General features: G+C 40.3%; 1 protein-coding gene and 1 long non-coding RNA gene across 6 annotated transcripts; one reads left to right on the top strand and one right to left on the bottom strand.

Moving 5' to 3' along the window:
- Positions 1 to 512: 512 nt before the first annotated feature.
- Positions 513 to 1,100, top strand: LOC114135777 (uncharacterized). The gene is made up of 2 exons (XR_003593654.1): positions 513 to 746; positions 848 to 1,100. It is a non-coding gene; the product is annotated as an uncharacterized LOC114135777 (long non-coding RNA).
- Positions 1,101 to 8,121: 7,021 nt separating this feature from the next.
- On the bottom strand, positions 8,122 to 20,213 carry LOC114135776 (casein kinase II subunit alpha-like). 5 transcript variants are annotated; one of them, XM_028003343.1, is made up of 14 exons: positions 20,045 to 20,213; positions 18,508 to 18,624; positions 17,750 to 17,890; positions 17,549 to 17,660; positions 17,362 to 17,463; positions 15,493 to 15,543; positions 15,188 to 15,247; positions 14,012 to 14,095; positions 13,662 to 13,772; positions 12,321 to 12,422; positions 10,873 to 10,973; positions 10,186 to 10,334; positions 9,998 to 10,087; positions 8,122 to 8,820 (listed from the first exon to the last, which is right to left on the bottom strand). In XM_028003343.1, the coding sequence occupies exons 3-14, from the start codon at positions 17,848 to 17,850 to the stop codon at positions 8,711 to 8,713; spliced, it is 1,173 nt and encodes a 390-aa protein (XP_027859144.1). In that variant the 5' UTR covers positions 17,851 to 17,890; positions 18,508 to 18,624; positions 20,045 to 20,213; the 3' UTR covers positions 8,122 to 8,710. The 5 variants fall into 5 exon arrangements, with proteins under 5 accessions (XP_027859144.1, XP_027859143.1, XP_027859142.1 ...); XM_028003342.1 differs by lacking the exon at positions 20,045 to 20,213 and adding an exon at positions 18,899 to 20,019 and having other exon boundaries at positions 18,508 to 18,702; XM_028003341.1 differs by lacking the exon at positions 18,508 to 18,624 and having other exon boundaries at positions 17,750 to 17,983; positions 20,045 to 20,212.
- Between the last annotated feature and the right edge of the window lie 1,352 nt (positions 20,214 to 21,565).

Here is a 21,565-nt window from a genome sequence, read left to right as displayed (position 1 = left end):
TTAGCCACTTGAAAATATTTGTTCCCCCTCCATGACATGGGACCTTATTATTTTTTCACAAACTCTTTAACTATGTCGATTCCTCTCTTCATCAACAACAAATCCTGTGGATTTGGTGACATTTGATTATTATTTTCCAAAGTTAAAGGAGGAGAACCAAATATTTTAGCCACCTGATATAATCCGTTCCCACTCTATAACATGGAAATAAATTAATTTACCAGCAACTTTTTAACTGTTGCTTTGGAAACATTTGCTCTTCATTTCACAAAGGTAAGGGGCTATTGGATTTAAACTATCTTTCCATAGCTACCTTATATCAAAGTCCTGTAAGGATAAATATCAAACATAGTTTTCAAAATGTGACTTATTAACCATTAAACAACATACATAAACCAACACACCACAGCAAACTCAGGAACCTAAGGCAAACACGCAAAGTACTGATAGGTTTTTTCAATTGGTTTTATTTTTTGCCTAATTGATGATATTGTTTGTTTTTTTTGCCCCTGTTTTATTTATTTTTCTGCAGGCTGAGGTTGATGCTGCTGTCCAGCTGCTACTGAAGCTGGAAATGGGCTACAAACAGATGACTGGTCAGGACTACAAAGCAGGATGTCCGTCAGTGAACGATGCTGCGCCGAACAACAGAACGGCAGCAGATTTGGCCGGTGAGGACGACACGGTGGATCCATGGACCGTTTCAACCACCAACGCCAAGGGAGCCGATTATGACAAATTAATAGGTGAGAGTCCAGTTAGCTTTAAGTCTGAGGGGAGGGATAATCCACCGTGGCGGATTGATAAACAATGCTTTCTCTTATTTTATTTTATTTTGTATTTTTAGTGAGGTTTGGGAGCAGTAAAATCGACCAGGAGCTGGTGGATAAAGAAGGTTTGTGGACAGAAGCCCCATTGCTTCCTACGAAGAGGAGTTTTCTTCTCACACACATGTTTGTTCTTCCAATTAATAACTGACAGATTAATCATATTAATGCAAAACTTTTCACATTATAACTATGAACTTCAGTATGCTCTATTTTAGTGCATAATTTAGCATAATGTTTTACATCTTTTGGAAATAAAAATGATTTCCGATTGTTTTCAGCTCCCTCACTGCAAAAACACTAAACCTCACCACGTAGTTCTGGTCCAGTTTATTGTGCAAACATCTTAGTACACTTAGGATAAGACACAACTAACTTATGAGTAACTTTTCAGGAAGATATAGGAGCTTGTTTTACGTCAGTGATTCCTTAATATTGATGGAAAAAAATACTAGATTATTTCACTTATAACTGGGGAAGAATGTTTTGTTTTAAGTATCATATTCTGTGAATGGAACTAATAATTCTTCAGCAATTTTAAGGAATTATTTACTTCAACAAGCTTCTATATCTTGTTGAAAAGTTTAGTCAGTTTTGTCTTATTTTAAGTGTACTAAAATATTTTCACTAGAAACTGGACAAAAAGAAAAAAAACTTGGTAAAGTGTTGTCTTCAAAATTCAACTTTACTGATCCCAAAGGGAAATTAAATGTTGTTGTGAGTCATATAGATTTGGTTAATGATAACATTACCCAAACCACGAATTTCAGTAATTACATTCAAACTAATCAAACTCAATTTCTCAGAAAATAATCCTAAATAATAACTAATTAAAATGGATTTTAAACACAGAAATAGTCTAATTATGGTAAGGCTGAACAATATTACAATATCATGAAGTAAGTGTCTTATATCTGTATCAATAATGTTTTTGTTAGTTTTTCTGTTTTCAATATTTGGAATACATTCTTGTTTTATCCATAGTTTTCACATCACAATGCTTTTTAATTTCTGTTTTTTTATTTCTAAGCAATTATGAGGAATGGAGGTGAAACCAGAAACTGCTGCTGCGCAAGTGACTCAACAGGCTGTTGCTAGGTAACCTATAAGAACATTATTTGATTCCACCAACCTTGCTTAGCTAGAGAGAGGTTGAGTTGGCATCAGCTGGGTCAACAGGCCCGCCCGTTTCCCCTTTTTCTGTTTTCGGACACAATGTTTCCTTTTGACCTGTGGTCCTCGCACCCTGCTGTGCCAGTCCATTGGCTCCCCAGTGTGGATTTCAGCCTTGGTGACATATTACCAGCCGAACTGTCTCCAATAGCCATCAGCTAAGCCGAGCAGCATAAAGTTTGTTTTTATTCAAACTTCAGCAGTTTTCTAGTTGTTCTGCTGAGGCAGTGACATCAATGTGTGACATCACGCAAATTGACGTCACAAAGAGCGATGCACACTTTGTGGAGCTAGAGGGCATCACAGAGCTGCACGCTTGAATTCTACGGTCATAACCATTGAAGAAGAGAGACAGAGAGCACGTAGTAGTATCCTAACAAGAGATTGAAAATGAAAGCTTTTCGAGATAAAGAGGCAAATCCTAACACACAAGTAAAGAAAATCATTGAGAAATTTTTGGATTTGTCCAGAGAAAAGGGATCAACAATGAGTCGCAGCAGTAAGACATCATCTTGTGATTCTGGAAAGGAAAAAGTACAACAGACATTAGCTAAAGAGACACAGAAGCTCCATGGAATATTGAAAGAAGTTGGCATGATGTCCATTGTAAAACAGTCTCTGATTGAAGGAAATGAGGAGCTGAACATGCAAGTTCTGAACATAGAACAAGCTACATTTGAAAAAGACAAGCTTCGAGACAAAGATGAGGAATTAAACAAACTGTTGCACATAAACAGAACCTTAAAGGAGAACAACACCACCCTGGAGCAGAATACCACTGCCTTGGAGAACAAAAGCACCTCCCTGAAGCAGAGAATCAACGCCCTGGAGAAGGACAAAAATACCCTGGAGCAGGAAAAAACTGCCCTAGGGCAGAAAAGCACCGCTCTTCAGCAGAGAATCAATGCCCTGGAGAAGGACAAAGATACCCTGGAGCAGGAGAAAACTGCCCTAGGGCAGAAAAGCACCTCTCTGGAGCAGAGAAACAATGCCCTGGAGAAGGAAAAAAGTACCCTGGAGAAGGAAAAAACTGCTCTAGGGAATAAAAACACCACTCTGAAACATATAAACCATGCCCTGGAAAGGGAAAGAAATACCCTGGAGCTGGAAAACACCATTTTCGACGAGATAAACACCGTCTTGGAGCAGAAAAGAGCCTCCTTGGAGGAGAAAAGCAACTTCTTGGAACAGATAAACACCGCCCTGACGCTGAACAGCACCACTCTGGAGCAGAAATGTACTCTCTTGGAGAATTTAAACACCGCCTTGGAGCAGCAAAACGAGATCCTGGAGCAGAAAAATACTGACTTGAAGAATATGAACACCGACCTGCAGCTTAAACTGGAGCAGCTGAACCAGCAGCCACCTGAACAGAAAACCAGTGAAAACATCCAATCAGTTTCAGATCAGCCACAGAAGCAGCTGCCTATATTCAGACGTGTCATCAGTGGCGTCTCCAATACATTCCTGAAAATGTACCAAACAGGTACTCTCAGGTACTGGGTTGACACTTGGTACTTCTAAATAAAGAAGTGTGATGAGGGCTCCAAGCTTCATGCTTGAGTATCTGTGGCAGAAAGGCTAGAGGACAACAGAACTGCCGTGTCAGGGGAGCTTGACACTTGTGGACTTATGGCGGAAAAGCTTAACGCTTGAAAGATGTTGACAGGAGAGCTTGAGGCCCGCAGGACTGCGGTGCCATGGGAACTTGAGGCCATCGAACACAGGTCTCCTTCGTCACCAGACAATTCCTTTGTCGCCAGGTCATCAGACCCTTATTTATCTTATGAACTCTAGTTTTGCTTTTATTTTAGTTAGGCGTCAGATGAGGAGCTTGGTCTGCTGACCCCAAGCTCCTCCCGGCCTGCCTCCAGGGCTTCGTAGCGAGTCCTGTTGGTCTCCGGGCTGACCTCCAGGGCTTCGTAGCGAGTCCTGTTGGTCTCCGGGCTGACCTCCAGGGCTTCGTAGCGAGTCCTGTTGGTCTCCGGGCTGACCTCCAGGGCTTCGTAGCGAGTCCTGTTGGTCTCCTGGCTGACCTCCAGGGCTTCGTAGTGAGTCCTGTTGGTGTCCTGGTTTGCCTCCAGGGCTTCGTAGCGAGTCCTGTTGGTCTCCGGGCTGACCTCCAGGGCTTCGTAGCGAGTCCTGTTGGTCTCCGGGCTGACCTCCAGGGCTTCGTAGCGAGTCCTGTTGGTCTCCTGGCTGACCTCCAGGGCTTCGTAGCGAGTCCTGTTGGTCTCCGGGCTGACCTCCAGGGCTTCGTAGAGGGTCCCATCGGCCTCCAGGTTCGTATTTGGTTTATGTATGTTGTATAATGGTTCATAAATTACATTTTGAAAACTATGTTTGATATTTATCCTTACAGGACTTTGATATAAGGTAGCTATGGAAAGATAGTTTAAATCCCAAAGCCCCTTACCTTTGTGAAATGAAGAGCAAATGTTTCCAAAGCACAGTTAAAGAGTTGCTGGTAAATTAATTTATTACCATGTTATAGAGTGGGAACGGATTATATCAGGTGGCTAAAGTATTTGGTTCTCCTCCTTTAACTTTGGCAAATAATTTCTGGCAGCTGAAATATCGATTCTCTCCTCTCCTCCCCCCATAACTTGGGGAAATAAAGAGCAACTGTTTCCAAATTCTCAAAAAATATTATGTGTGATAGCATGTAATATACTATAAATTTCCTTAATCCAGTAATCTGTTATATTTTACATTAGAACAGGATTTACCAGGAAGTCTACACTCTCATCTTTTCAGGAAGTCTTAATTTTTGTGCCCTGCTATCAGCAGCTTCCATCCTCTTATATCAGCAACGAACAATTAGAAATACACACTCCGTGTTGGAAAACTGTGTTTGGTGACTGACTTTTATTTGTCAGACTTAAGTGACAAAAGTTGGAAAAAGAGCGATTCTCTTGGCGTTTATTTATTTATTTTACAATTTTGTTATAGCTTCTTTTTAAAACAACAGCTGCCGATTAAACTGAATGTTACCACCTTGACATGATTATATGAGTTGTTTTAGTTGTGTATGACTTATATGAGTTGTCTTCCATTTCTCGGCCCAAGAAGGAGAAGGATCAGGCCTGGAAAGCTCTGAAGGAGAGAGAAAACATTCTCAAGCTATTAGATGGAGAAAAAGAAGCAATGTTTGGTTTTTCTTTTTTCTTTAACCCACATCTCATCCTGTCCTTACAGACTCAGACAGGAGAAACTGCCCTGTAGTGTAAACATTTATGTGACATAGTTTTAATAGTGTGTAAAATCAGCCATCTGACTCTCAGCCTTGAGTAACTTTTTACTCAAATGATCTGAAAATGATGGTCAGATCATTTTCAGATCATTTTCAGATCTGACCATCTGAAAATGGTCAGATCTGCCTCTCTGGCTGCAATGCGCGCTCCCGACACAGGGGGCGCGCCTGTGTCGGTTCCCTGTCCCTGTGGTTCCTTTTGCCTATTACACTCAACAGATGAGTTGGACGAGAGACGCTACAAACAGTACAAAAATAAAGTCGAAGATCTTCAAACCTCTTTAAGAAATCTTGAGAGGAATTCACAACAGCAAGTTAACAGGATTTCGAAAGATAGAGACCAAGTTTTGTCTCAAAGCACAGCAGATAAAGTTACAATTGAAAAGTATCAAAGAGAAGTTAAGAGACTTCAGAATGAGATGTCCCGAAAGAATCAGGAGATTTTGAGCGAAAATGACAAGTCCAAATGTCTTGCGGACAAGATTGAAGTGCTGGAAAAGCAGTTGAAAGAGGCAGAGAAAGAAAATATAATTCTTAGCAAAAAACTGCAACGGTGGAAGTCATAGATAAAACTAAGCACGAGTCTACAGCAAGGCTCAAGTTGTCAAGTGAAGGCATATTAGTTGATGAAGACCGCAATGTGCGTAAGCTCTTGGAGGATCAGGCTGAGATCAACTCCAAGCTCTTAGCCTTACAACAACAGCGAGAGGCCGTGGTTGTAACAAAAAGTTTTGAGCTGGAGAGAGAAATTACATCCTTAAATTGTGAGATAAAGGAACTAACTGAAAACAAGCACAGGGATCAGGAACTCATTAAAGAAGTCACCGAAGAATTGTTTAAGGTAAGAAAAAGAAAAAGTGTACTCCGATAAGAAGATGGAACTTGAGAATTTGAAGGAATCCGTAAAGCGCAAAGAGGCTAAGGTAGAAGAGGATGCTGCAGTGGAAGGACCGAGAAATGCAAAGTTGAAACACAAACCAACGATAAACAAGTCAGTTTTCAACCACCCGTTGAAGAATCAACCCTCCAGCTGCCCAAAACAAAGTCAGTTCATTATCAAAGAACTTTGCCTCTGGGTGAAGGCTAGTTACTGCCAGATTTTAAAGAAGTCAGTAACTTCTTTAAGTTAAAACAACTTAAGCCAACGCCCGCTAGCGAAAGGAAGCCTGAAAAGACACCATTTAAACTGGCAGGCAGGAAGCTTGTTCTCAGGGAAACCGAGCGGAGAAAAGACAGCGGTCAACCTGGCAGGCCTGCCACACTAGATGAGAAAGGTCAAGTTCCCTCATTAGAGATTAGAGGCGACTCATTGCCGGCACCAACTCGGGCTCGTTTCCAGTGAGAGTTGGACTCCGCCAAGGCTGCTCTTTGTCACCAATTCTATTCAATTTTTTTATTGACAGAATTTTAGGCACAGCCAAGGTGTTGAGGGGATCCGATTTGGTGGCCTTAAGTTCGCATCTCTGCTTTTTGCAGAAGACATGGTCCTACTGCCTTCATCAGGTCTTGGTCTACAGCTTTCACTGGAGCGATTCGCAGCCGAGTGCGAAGTGGCCGGGATGAGGATCAGTGCCTCCAAATCCGAGGCCATGTTCTTGAGCTGGAAAATCTGGTTAGGGTGCCTCCTGGACGCCTCCTAGGTGAGGTGTTTCAGGCACGTCCCACTGGGAGAAGACCCAGGATATGATGGAGGGACTATGTTTCTCAGCTGATCTGGGAACTTCCGGACCAAGTGGCTGGGAAGAGGGAACCTGGGCCTCCTGACTGAGAGAGAAGAACAAAATCTTGATCTGACGAAGCCGACTGCGGGTTTGCGTACCTCTTGATCATATTTTTAATTGATTGTTGAAAAAGATCATTCAAAAAAAGAAACATTTAATGATTCATTTTCACGTCAGTTTAAAAAGAATACAACACGTTGAGGATTATTGTTTGTATGAGCCCGAAACGTCCCTGCGAGCTCATCTGATGTCGATATTTGTTTCGTGACGTCTGTGAGAAACCTGTGAAGATTTGTCCCCTACTGGAAGCGGGCACTGCAGACCGCAGAGCAAATATGGCTGAAATATTACACCATTCGGCAGAATAATAGCCCCACAATTAAGCCTCAGTTTTTTTGCCTCCAACCGCGCGAGCTTCCATCCTTTCATGTTCAATTCAACTCAGAAATATTTTATTGATCTCAAATTAAATATCAGCAATAAATACAAATTTATAAATGAGTACGGTGTGTTAGAAAGATATCGATTGTTCTAAAGTTGAGACGATAAGTTGGAAAAGACCGCTTCTCTCGGGAATTAAAGAAAATAAATTGGAATTAGCCCATTTCTTTTCTCCACTTCACTTTTTGATCATTTGTTGTCATTTTACTGGCAAATCGGTCAGAAAAACTGAGATGCTGTTGGATCTCTGCCTCTCTGGCTGCACTGCGGGTCCCTGCGAACAAAGTCCAACACCCAAAATAACATTTGTTATTGTATTTGTTGAATCTCAAGTGAAAATGTATAATAAATAATTCATTTTTAATGTTTATCAATTTTTTAAAAAACAATTGAATGAAAGGTACATAGACACGTTGTACACCTTCTTCATCTCTTTGTTTTATGTCAGAAACAAAGAGATGGACTATATGGCAGTGGTTCCCAAAGTGTGGGGGGCGCCCCCTGCAGGGAGCGCAGTGCCATTGCAAGGGGGGCTCAGGAAGCGGTGATGGGGAAAAAAACAGTTACATAAAAGTGTTTCACTGTAAAGATGGTTTGTAGTGCGTTTTGTTGCAACCTGAAGTGTGAAATAAACTTCAGTGGAGTTTGAAAACAAAATATGTTTATGGGTTTATGTCTGGTTGCACCATGTATGTGCCCAGTTGGGTTTTTTTTTTTTTCTTTTTTGGGGGAGATTTTATTGTAATCCGTAGGGGGGGGCCAGAAAATCTTTGGGAACCACTGGTATATGGCATGGCGACTCTCCTTAGTTATGGACTCTCCTTAGTTATATAATGTGGATTATTAATTAAACTGTATAGAATGCGCTCCAGGTGGTCCTAAAAAACTCTCCCATCTTCTTGTCCGGTCGATTCTGGTCTTTTTGACCAACCCCGACTCATAATGAAGGTCAAAGTCAGGACTGTTGAGATGTTATAGACAACACATGCTCTTGGACTCAACGTTCTGAATGTCAAAATAACCCTAGGGAGGTACTAATGTACATTTTTGAGACAAAATGTCATTTTGGTTATAAAGTTAACATTTTGGATCTTACTGGAGAAGTAAAAAAAAAAAAAAATTCACCTAAACAAACAAAAAAAGTTACAAAAAAAAGAAAGAAAGGTGGCCTCTTGTTCAAAGGGTTATGTGGCGCCATCATAGCAGGGCATGTGGAGCAGCAGCTGTCCGCTCTGGCCCTTTCCACATTCAGGCAGAGTCATGCTGGACTGAAGATGGAGAGGTTACGCTGGCTGTCATTGCGGAGCAGCGGCCACCGGACTGCTCATGGAGTTTGTGTTAGCCGATAAGACTGTGGAGCCACTGAGAGGGCCGAGGGCAGTGGAGGCTGGCAAGGCAGAGATACCTAAAGTGGACACAAGCAGGTAAAAAGTGGGCAAAATGACAAGAAACAACTTCATGGGGGACTAGAAACTGTTGACAGTCTGCTAAACCAGAAACAGGAGCTGAGCCAAATCTTTGTCTCTATTCTGCTAAAGTCAAAATAAAACACAATTTCGCAATTGCGGGGTTTCCGTTAAATAAGAATTTAATTAAAATCAGACGTCAATAAGCTAGTTCGCGCAATGAATCTTTAAAAATGATGGCAGCGACAGATGTTAGTTACATAAGATATACATAACTCAACCAAGGTGCTACCACAGAGACATCTGCGTCTTATTCCAGCGTTGGAGCGGCAAGCCCCGCTTACTTGGAGTGGCTACGTATGCAGTGTGTTGGGGGAACTAGTCTGTTATTTTAGATAAGAGCTGCAGATTCAACACGTTGGAATGACACATTTTTTTTATGTAAGCTGTTAGAGCCAGCTGCACATTGTCTGAAAATAGCAAAAACAAAAAATTACAATCCACAAAGGAGACTACTTCCTGTCTTCTTCTTCGTGGTTATTGCCACGAAGTGACGTCCAGTTATTGATCAAGTGACTCCTGTAGTCCGAAAAAAGTGTTTCTATTATATCCATTTTGATAACGGTGAAAAACCACCTTCTCCCAACGCAACAACTTTTTATCAAAAAACATGTTTTGCTTTTTTTTGGTTGTTTTCGAAATTGCCGTGTTTCCATTAAGCAAATTTATTTTCAGAATTTCAATTTGTGCAGTTCTTTTATTAACGGAAACGAGCTACTGCAAGTTGAAAACTTCCTATTCATTGTCTTTGCTATTATTTTTGCACTGTATCATTTTCCACCTTCTTCCTTTGCCTCACAGACTGGCCTTTATGCAGCAATGGTCGAATTTCTCACAGTTGGAAAAAATGCAACTTTGTCAGATTCCACCTGTTCTACTTGAAACAAAGAGAAACCTGAAGACATATTGAACCTGGTAATGAATTGGAATAATTAAAAACACGCAGCAATAAAGGGAGCAGCAATGACGAATTATAAAACTCAACTTTTCATCCCCCAGTCGGTCGTGGCAGGTGGCCCGCTCATACTGAATCGAATTCAATTGTAGTTTGATACAGCAAAATTAGGAAAGCCTTTTTCAGAAATGTGACAATAAGAGTGAAGCATGTGTCCTCACCAGCGACCACGCTGGCTGCAGTAACAGCGGGGTTATCGCCTGGAAAGTTGGCTGATCCAGCCATACGAGACTGCTCCTTCACAACGGAGACTGTGTGAACAGCAAGCAATATAAATGAAAAAATAGCTGGGTTTTTTTTTTTAATTCTGCTCTCATTGTGGATTAAAACTGCACTCTGGGACTCTTACAGAAGTACGGGTGGTCCATTGCCTCGCGGGCGGTCACTCGGGCCTGGTGGTCGTAGCGCAGAAGTTTGTCGAGGAAATCCAGAGCCTCGGCGCTGACCAGGTGCTGATTCTCGCTGTGGACGAAGCGCTCCCACCGTTTACGAGAATGCCTGCAGGGAAACAGAAATGGCTTTCAAACAGGCTGCCCTGCTGTGATTAAATTATCTTAAGGAAACTGCTTTTAAACAAAATCTTACAAAGTACTTTTGGTCTAGTTTTTAGTGCAACTATTCTAGTCCACCTGAAATAAGACAAAGTGACTTATAAGTAACTTTACAGCAAGATGTAGAGGCTTGTTTTAAGTCAATATATTCTTAATATTGATGGAAAAGTGGCAGATAAATTAACTTATATCATGGGAAAATATAATCTGCCAATGGAACTAAAACCTTTTCATCAACATTAATGAATCATTTACTTAAAACAAGCCTCTATATCTTTCTGGAAAGTTACTTGTAAGTTATTTTCATCTTATTTCAAATGTACTAAGATATTTGAACTAAAAATTAGACCAAAATTACTTGGTAAGATTGTGTGTTTTTTGCAGTGTAGACCCAGCTTTACCAGTGAATGTTATGGTCAGAAAAGGCCAGCAGTAACCAGCAGGCTGTCTTTAACATCCAGTCTCTGAGGGGAAACAACTCGTACCTTCCCAGAATGTCATTGAAGCGAGGTTCCAGCTCAATGCTGTACTTGTCGATATAATCGTAGAGGTCTTCTGTTCCCAAAACTTTGGCTATTCTCACCAACTGCAGGAGAACAAAACAGAAACAATCTTGTCAGTACTGTTAAAGATGTGCAGAAAAAAAAACAACAACAAAAAAACTTGTTAATGAGAAAGATAAGCCTCTTGGAACATCTGAAAATTACAAGAATTATTGTGTAGTCAGTAGGCCTGAAAACATCCTCAGAATATATTTCTGAGAATACGCGATATACACTGCAAAAATGTAAATCTGTTATTAATCAACTTTATAATTCCAGTGGTGAACTTTGACTCTCTGATTGTTTTTCCAAACTGCCGCAAAGAAACAACAACAAAAAAAGGTAGTCGCTCTCTTCTCACACATCCTGAGGTAACCGCTAACCAGTTAGCTTTTGAAAACAGAAGTTACAGTGCAGGTCAGCCTCTGCTTTTAGAAACTGTAGTTGTGACAGGGGAAAACATAAAAGTCCCACCAAACAGGAGCTAAATGACGACAACTGAATTGTCAAAGATCAACAACCAGCCCTTTGCTGTACACTTTAATTTTACTTGAGTAAAATTTCTGGATTCTCTACCCACTGAATGAAGAACAAACCAAAACTTCCCCAGACGCAGACACACAGCTGCAGGTTTTGTTAAAGTTCCGTCATTTTATTATTGAAATAAACCGATTTGGAAACATTTTCTTTTGCCTGATTTTGTTAGTTTTTGTTACTTGTATGAATTATTTTCATTTTCATCCTTAAATTGCCTAAATTTACACTTAACTTTACATTTGGAAATTGTAAAGTTAAGTCCAATTTTGGCCAATGCCATTTTTTTTTGGTCAGAAATGTTGCTTAATGTACCAAGAAAGTTGCAAAAATGAGGTGACTATTGTTAACTGCAAACGTGCAGACATGACCTGGTGGGCGGGGCTAACAGTCAAACCTCTCTAACGGGAGAACAGAAGAGGACGGTGGATGATTTTTAGACCTTTGCTGAGGTAGATAAGATCGACTTCACATGTAAGTATCACGTAAATTAAGGAAATCGGGTGCACCCTTACCTTACACTACAGTCACATTTAAGGGCACAAATTCCAGTGATAAATATAAATATTTTTAATTTGTAAATCAGAATGCGTACATTTGCTACCATGTAAAATAAAATGACTAAGACAACTACTCTACCCACTGAGCTCCAGTCGTCTTTACAGACATCTGATTAGCATGCCGCTAACCAGATTAACACATAATTCACTATAAAAGCATTTAGAAGTTCGTGGGATTCAAAGACAATGAAGAGACAGAAAGAAAAACATCAACATCAATCAATAAATGCTGCGTGCGAAGTTCTCACTTCGTTCAGTGGCTAAAGCATCGTAGAAAAGAAATGCAATGCACTTTACCTGATCGTAGTTGTCATGACCGTGGAAAAATGGTTCCTTCCTGAAGATCATGCTTGCCAACATGCAGCCCAGGCTCCACATGTCCAGACTGTAGTCATACATCTGCAACACAGAGTGGAAGAGCTTAACGTACCTGAACCGTTTAAAACATGAAACAAACCCAAACATTTCCAACGTCGCTTTACATTTATTTCAAAATGCCTATTTTTTTTAACTCGCTTATTTTGTAGACTCGACATGCGGAACAAAAGTGATAATAGTTTAAAATTCAAACAAATGGGCGGAGCCTGGAATAATTCTCAAAGTTTAGATCAGCATCTGCTTTTGTTGTCCTCCCATCAAAGGGAAGACACACTTCTTAAGAGCAGAACACACACCTCAGTCAAAAATAATCCCGGCACCAGTGATGCTTGATGCCACCGATTTCCTTTCCGATCTAATACTGAGTAAAATCGAAGCTGGTATCGACGATACTGATCCGATACTTTGTGCAAAAACACTTAATTTGCCTGTTAAATCTAAAATAAAAAAAACATGTTGTAATTCAAATCCTGGCTTCATAAAAAGAACACAAGACATCACTCTAATGTATTCATTTTAAACTTAGAAGTACTTTGAGATAGCAGCGTCATTTATTACAGCTAAGCTATTTCAGCAGCAGCAGAAAATCAAACAAAATATGTGAAAATGTTTCAAACTTTGAAAAAAATAAAAGAAAAGTATTTACTTAAATAAATCCTTGTGTAATTTTTAAGAACTACTATAAAATGAAAGCTGAAACATCTCCATGTCTGACTGAGCAGCAGCAGCACGCCGCGCTTGGGCATTGCATCCTTTGTGCATTGCAGACTTACCAGGCGGAAGAAAAAGTAGTTCCACGTTAACCTTGTGTCATTTAGGCAAAATCTCAATAATTTTGTCTCTTTCTAACGTGTTCTTGTTCAGCTACTTTATCTCAAATGACTCAAGTATTGAAAGTGTTGATACTTGGATTTGAGAATCGATCTTTAGGCGTAAAGGTTTGATACGAGAAGTATTGATATTCCAGTATCGATCCGGCCAACCAGCTTCTCTGTCATTCAAAAGAAGCAACAAACCTAGCGCCTAGCTCAATACTGTTCATTTCAAATCTCTGATTATTAGTTTTTGGTTTTTAGTACTACTCAACAGGAAACATAGTTTAAATTATCATTTTAATTGGCTAAAAATGTTGTTCTAGTTCAAAAATATATGCATATTAATTGCTTTACATGCGTCACACGATGCAGTATAGGGCTCAGTGAGAATTTAGCTGCTGGCTACCTACTACAAGCCAACATGAAATCCCTCCCACAGCCGTACCTGGTAGTCCACCAAGAGCTCGGGTCCTTTGAAGTAGCGCGAGGCGACTCTCACGTTGTACTCCTGCCCTGGATGGTAAAACTCTGCCAGGCCCCAGTCAATAAGCCGCAGCTGCGAGAGCAAAAACAGGACGTTACGATCCATCGTGACGGACTTGTTGGGTTTTTACTGGCCAGCAATGACTTCTGTTCATCCTCGATGTCTGATTACTCAGGTTTTTCTTTAGCACGTGCAAACCGTTTCTGTCTCATTCAACAATTCAATGCAACTATCGTAAAACAGAAGCATGTGAAAGAAAACGCTGGTGTCGATCACACATTATGGAGTGGGATTTTGGTGTTCTTGTCGACCTTTCGATGCTCGTGATCGATCATGACGTTATGTGGCTTCACGTCTCTGTGCATGATTCCCATACTGTGGCAGTAATCGAGTGCCTGCAGACAACATGAGATAAACATGACGTTTACACACACACACACACACACACAGGATAACGCACAAAAAGTAAATGGAAAAAGAATTTAAAATACCGCCAGATGTTTTCACTGAGTAACTGATCAAATTATCTTAATCTAATACTTAAAAATTACATCAACAGACAAGCAAAAATATATAGTTAAGAGGGAATTTTGGTATCTTAAAGACCCAAATGACAATTTATATAAGGAACATAAAATAAGAAAGCATGGAAAAGAACATTTTTCAAAATCAGTTTCTTTCAATAATAATAATAGTAAGTTTAAAAAACTTACGAACCTTTAACAAAAACATCAGCTGTGTGTCTGTGTCTGGTGAATTTTTGGTATTTTCACTCAAGTAAAAGTGAAAAAAAAAACGTCATTCAAGAAATTACTCAAGAAAGAGTGGAAAAGTATTTGGGAAAAAAGCCTGCTCAAGTAACTGATTAAATTATCAATCATTTAATATTTAAAATTTACATCATCAGACGGACCAAGATATAAAGCAGAAAATGACAATAATTCGTATAAGTAACAAAAAAAATCATAAAATCAGGCAGAGTTTTTTTTTTTTTCTAAGCCAGTTTCTTGCAATAAAAAAACTTCTGAAACTTTAACAAAAACATCAGGTCTGTGTCTGGTGAATTTTTGGTTAAAAGATGTTTGTTCTTCAATCAGTGGGAAGAGAATCCAGAAATTTCACTCAAAATAAGAGTCGTAATACAACAAGGCCACTGACATTTAATGAAATCTAAAAGGCTAGACATAAAACAGACACATTTGACATCTAGTTCTGTTTGGTTGTTAAAACGGCCGTTTTTATCTGAGCGGCTGAGATGCTCCGTTTAAAACGTAGTCTTCACCATCGCAGCTATTGCTTACGGTTCTAATGGAAATTTCATTTTGCAAACTGTAAGAATCTTATCATGGTAGCCAATAAAAATCAATAATTGTTTCATTCCTAGCGTGAATAACTCGAGGCTCAAGTGTTAACGCAAGCGCAATGTTGAATGTTGTTTATGGTTGTCTGCGTCATTTTCCAAGCAAACACAGCAAAGCGCTCCTCACCTTGAGGATCTCGTACATGTAGAAGCGGATGTCGGAGTCTGTCAGAGTTTGGTACAGTTGCTACAGATCAAAACAGTCATTAAATTAGCTATTTTAAACTGATTACACACATTCAGAAAGCACGTACAATAACAATACTCCGCATCACGACACTTGAACTCATCAAAAATGAAATCAAAAGACAACACACACACACACACACACACACACACACACTGGAGAGCGGCACATGAAGGGCAAAAAAGACGACTTCCAACGCCATGCACCGCAACGGAGAAACAGTTAAGTTAGAGTTCTGTTCTCACCTTAAAGTCCGTGTTGTTTACATGTTCAAAGACCAAAGCAGGCGTCCGGGACTAAAAAAAAAACAGAATGAAACTGGCTTGTATTTGAGTTTTATCAATTTAAAACGATTTTATCTGTGTAGTCAGAGCCTCTGGGTAAACTCAAACAGGAAGGAAAGCTGTAGACGTGCAGACACTAACAGCACTGGGTACAAATCTACTGGGATGTTTTAAGGTTTATTATATTGATAGGCATGGTCAGCTGTTCCCTGGGTGACTAATAATAATAACAGGGCTCTCTCCGGGAAACATGCAACATGACAGAAAGGTCAAAACGTGAGCACGGTGCTGTGATTGGACGAGACGTGTGAAACCGTTTGTGTTTGAGACTCTCTTCTTGATTTGATCCAATTTCTGTGTCTTGAGACCTTACTGGTTTATTCTACCACATAAACACGTTAAAGACATTTCCTGTTGCTACATTTACTTTTTGGTGGCAACGGTGGTAGGAGTTTGTCCCGTAATCGGTGGGTTTGAACACTAGCTCTGTCGTTGTGTCTTTGGGCAAGGCACTTCACCCGACTTGACTGAATGTAGTGCAAAGCGCTTTAGAGTGCTCTGGACTTGATAAAGAACTATACAAGTACAGGTCATTTACTATTTTTATGGTTCCGTGTTCCACATGGGTCTTGGTCAGGTTCAGGGCTAATTAGCTTAGCGCCAGCGTTGCATCCGTGCTACTCCTTCTATCTCCGAGTCTCCTCCTCTCTCTTGCTCTGTGTGTGTCAGATGTTTAGCTACTCCACTGCCTGCATTAGTGATGACGATAATGATCTTTCTGATTGGCTGCCAGTCAATTTATCAAGCTGCTAAACTCCTCTAGCGTAGAAAGCGCAAATGGACAAGTTTCCGACATGAAACAGACAGGGAACCGCCCGTCCTGCTACGGAGAACACTGCTGCTGCTCGTCCAACCAAAACATTTCTGTGAAAAGTGACCAGAACTCTACTTTTCAATCAATTAAATTGGGGATAGTTACCCATTTTGCAAATGTACTTCTTATGAGAGAGCCCAGGAACATTAAGACCAGCGGTGTCCAAACTTCTTTGGCTTTGGGGCCACAAATTTAAAGCTGTAAGTTACTTGGGTGAGACACAATTTTTTTTATTTATTCTATTTTTTTTTGCTTGTTTTTTTTTTTTTAATTAAAATTGCAAAATGTATTTACATTTTTTCATACTGATGATCATCAACAAACTAAACACATTATTATATTATTTTAATGAAGCAAGCAGAGTAGTTTGATTTCTGTAGGACAGTGTTTTGTAGATTATTGTAGAATAGAAACTTTAAATAAAATAGAAGGTTTGACCAAAACCAAAAAAACAGCAAAACATCGTAAATTTGTTGGGTTGATAATTTTTTTCTTCACGATGTATGATTATGATAATTTTTCAACTACGGAAGGTAACATAACTATTTGACTGTGCTATAAAATGATACTGTGTTGCTGGAAAACACAGTACTGCCCCTTTAAAAATATGTTTCTGCACATTGTACGAGCTGGCAAACCAAATTTAGGTTGTTATGGAAACGTCATCGAGGACCACCCACAATTGTTCCGAGGACCGCAAACGGCCCCTGGGGCCACACTTTGGACACCTCTGATTTAAAACTACTTGGAATGCAACCACATAAATCTATCCATAGCCAGGACTCACTTAACCATATACTTACAAACACACATTTCCCAAGCCCCACAGAAAACGATAAGCTGGTACAAGTGGTAGGTTGGCAACTCTATTGGTACAGCAGTGACATTTCAGAACCCTAACAATAATTACTGTCGTAAACAGAAAAAAAACAACTAAGTGTGCTACATGTACTTACTACGGGGTCCTTTACTATATCGATGAGAGAAATAATATTAGGACCTCCACGCAGGTTTTCTAAAATCTTGATCTCGCGTTTGATTTTCTTCTTCTTCACTGGCTAAAAGAGAAATCGTTAAGCAGCGTTAGAAAAATTGGCCGAGTGACCTTTCGCCTTGTCAAGGCATTGTCCCGGTAGGGCTTACCTTTAGGATCTTTACCACCACCTTCTCGTTGTTGGTGATGTTGATTGCCTCGAACACTTCGCTGTACTTGCCACGTCCCAACTTGCGCACCAGCTGAAAGTCATCTTGATTTCTTCGAAGAAAGAACGAGAGGAAATGTCATTTCAAGTCCTAGACGAGGACTTCGAAAGTGTTGATCATAAAACGCCCCGAGTCATTTACCCCCATTCCACAACATGTGACTCATAGTCCCAGTATTCCCTCGGGCGATGAGTGTTGACCTCTGTGTACACTCGTGCCCGACTTGGCAAAGGTCCTGACATCTCTGACAGCTTGGCAGTGGCAGTTTTGGCTTAGGTACGACTGGAAAGAAGGGAAATGGGGGTTGGAGTGGGTGACGGGTTTGCCTGAGGGGAGGAAGGGTGTGAGGCCCCCCCCAAAGGTATGGTGAAGTAGCTGACAAAAGATGAGATAAAAGAGATGGAGCAAAGTATTCGATTTTACTGGAAGAGAAAATCAGTTCACTTACATAGCACCAACACACAATAAAAGCCAAACAAGTAATTTTAATTTTATAATTCAATCACATATACAGAGGATCCTAATCTAATTTAGGTCGCTTGTATCTGTGATCTCTTTCTTTTGGTTACTACCCAAAGCTTGTGACTGTAGGGTGCAGTGTAGGATGGGTAGTGGCCGCAGGCGGGGACCTCAGCGGTTTGATCCTCGGCTACAGAAGCTGTATTTGAATAGTAGAATTTCTTTTAATGCTGTATAGAAATGAGTGACAGTCAGGGTTTGAGTGAAGTCACTGAGCTTCTAAAAAGTTGCTCACAAAATGAAGATTGGAAAACCTTATTCAAACAAATAATTTTGAATCCGAAATGCAGTCTTTGACTTGATGCCAACTGCTGGGTTTCCTTCGATTTGAAAAGTTTTTAGTCTCATTTGAATAATGACCTGAACTTAATAATGATTACCCCGCAAGGGCGTCTGTACTCTCCCTTTGGGTGAGAAGCTCAGCCATCAAGGAGGGACCGAGAGTAGAGCTGCTGCTTCTCCACATCGAGAGGAGCAGGTTGAGGTGGCGCCGACATCTGGTTAGCAGGATGAAACCGGACAACCTTATTTGACGTAGGGTCCGTGTCTATGCAGGTAGTTTGTGTTCTCGAAATCTTCGATATCTATTTGTTTTCAGATATTTACCAAGCACGTAAAATAAAGAGACGTCCTTTAAAAAAAAGGGGCCAGTGAGAACCTTTTATATACATACAGTGATGGCACTTGGGGAACTTGTGTATCAGAACGACAAAGTACGACAGGCTACTGCATGAGCCTAAATAAGAACGGTCCATTAGTCTCATGGAAGACCAAATGACAGTCTACTGTAGCATTATCTACAGTGTGAGGTGGAGTACATACGCTATATATATATATATACACATGCTACATATAGTAGCAGCACCAGCTGCTACTATATTAGAGTGCTTATACATAAGACAAAAGCTATTTCACATGGTTGGTCTTGATTATTTAGCTAATGGCTATGAGGACAATTAAAGTACCATATCCTTTACAAAAAAATCTGTATGTCAAAGCTGTAGGCAAGTTGATATTAAATATCACTTTATCAGATGTGAAGGTACAGTTATTCTGGAGTACTGTCCAACTAAGGAAATGGTTGCAGACGTACTAAACAAACCAACAACAAAGATTAAGTGGAGGAAGTATGATACGTTTGTGTGTTGGTGTGCTAAAAATGTATTTGGGTTGAAACATTAACAGACCGAGGCGGTGTATGGGGGTTGGTTGAATGTTGTCTTTGTAGTTTAATGCCCTCATTTGTCATTTATTTCTGCTTTTCTATCGGTTTGTTTCGCGGCACATGATGACATATCTAATTTAATGTGAAACTAAAAGGCGTGTGCTCCTTCAAACAAATGGGAACAACACGAAGACCAAACACGCTTCATGCGCGTCACGTTTTACTCTTGCGCTAAGTGTCAGGTTCCCTCCCGGTTCCAGCAAACCTCAACATGTAGCAATAAGCGAATAGCGCCATCTAGTGTTCGCGACGGTTCGTTTAAAGCAAACTTTAAAATAGCGGGACTCTTGTCCCCGCTGCGTGCTTTAAAGGGACATTAGATACTAAGTGGTAGTTATCGCGATAATGGATTATCTGTGGACACGCAGGAACAAAAGCAATATTTACCAAAACTTTCATTTCCAAGAAGAAGGACATCATTATTATTATTATTATTATTAATATAAAAACTTGGATTCCCCAGTGTATTTTAGTCCCACGTTGTCCGGAATATGCATGTGCAGCAATCCTGCACACCGAAAAACTCCATTAGTATTTTGAAAGCTAATAATATTTTCCTTCTCGCTAGCACATGTTAAGGTGAGCAGCAGATTATCGTCTCGAAGCGGCCCCATTGCAGTAGCTGCTAATCACAGGAACACATCGGACGCTCATCTCCAGTCAGTCCCTGTTACGCACAAGCAAATATTTACCCTTTTCTTGTCAATCCGCCGAGCGAAGTCGATTTCGACGAGCCATCAGTCCTGGCCACAGTTCGGTCCAGTGGGCCGGGGTATGGTTTCTGCCGTATCAAAGACAAATCTGGCCCATATACGTTCCTAAATGTTGTAACGGAGGCCGAGGAGGGACCACCCTGTTCTCAGTCGCGAATCATCTGCGTAGGAATAACCTTTTTTATGTTTCACATTTACGTATTTGTGCTAAGAAGCAACTAGGCGACTATTAAATCGTTTGTCTTTTATTAAGAAATCATCATTCCTATGCAATGTGTCTTCTTTACAGTGTTGCTGAGCCTTTTTTTTTGTCATAACTGTGATTTTGCTTCTTTTTTCAGCCATCAATAATGACCTGGGGCCTCGTGCATAAAAGAGTGCGCAGTTTTCACACTAAAACTTGGCGTAAGGAAAAGTTTAGAAAAGTGCGGCGCACAAAAAAAATGATAAAAAGAAATCGGATGCATAAAGCCGTGCGTACCCACGTGGACGCGCACCTTTCCTTTATAAATCCTAATTTGCGGGAAATGGAGCGCAGCTGCTGGTCCGCCCTGTAAATTAGTATAAATAGCTACCCGGAAGTCTGCCACCACGTGAAGCAATAACCATGGCAACGTCCTTGTTCGAAGCTGTATAAGTATTTGTAGTAATAATACTTATATATTTTTATTTAAAAGGTGCTTTGAGGACACATAATGTCGACTCACAAAAATAAAAATAAATTTTAAAGAAGAAGTGCTAAAGAAAAAAAAATCCATATTAAAAAAATGTAAAATAAAGAGATCCTTCAAATGCCTGTTAGAACAGTAGCGCGTTCAGCTGGGATTTAAAGACAGACAGCGAGTCAGAGAGTCCTTTGAGTGGGAATGTGGACGATTATTCTAAATAATAGAGATGCTTCATGTCCATAAAGGCGCATTCACAAAGCGGGCGACTCGACTGAAGGATGACTTCAGCTGGACCGGTACCGGTACCGCACGGCTTCTTCTTTAAGTTTTGCTCAGAGCTCCAGGATGATCAGTCTGGATTAATCTAAACGCTCATAAATCATCATCTACATTTCCCAGCAGATCAATATGATCTCTGATCAATCAATCAATCTGAATCCTTCCATTGGCGATGTTCTCCATCAGAGCCAAAGCTCCACAATTACGCGGCTCACTTTTGCGCAGCTACTTATATACGTGTGATTACACACACCTTGATCACCTTAAAAATAATCAAACCTGTTGATTATTTTTAGTCAGCAGGTTTGAGTTCATCTGCTGATCCAACTTTAGTGAGAATGAAATGACCCCATAGATGCATTTCATGCGCTGCGGCGCACAGACCAATGCGTTACATCTTTATGAGACAAAAACTGAGGAATAGTACTATTTACATTCGAGCGAGGTTTTCACATACTTTCATTTTCTTCATTTTGTCTGCGTGTTAGCTTATTGTCTGAGGATAAATGCGGTTCAGTTTCATCGTTTACGTTTAAACAATAAAATATTAAAA

This window comes from Xiphophorus couchianus, chromosome 20 (assembly GCF_001444195.1).
Source record: "Xiphophorus couchianus chromosome 20, X_couchianus-1.0, whole genome shotgun sequence".
Taxonomy (NCBI): domain Eukaryota; kingdom Metazoa; phylum Chordata; class Actinopteri; order Cyprinodontiformes; family Poeciliidae; genus Xiphophorus; species Xiphophorus couchianus.
The sequence above is the reverse complement of the archived record's forward strand: the minus strand, read 5'-3'. Positions and strand labels throughout refer to the sequence as shown.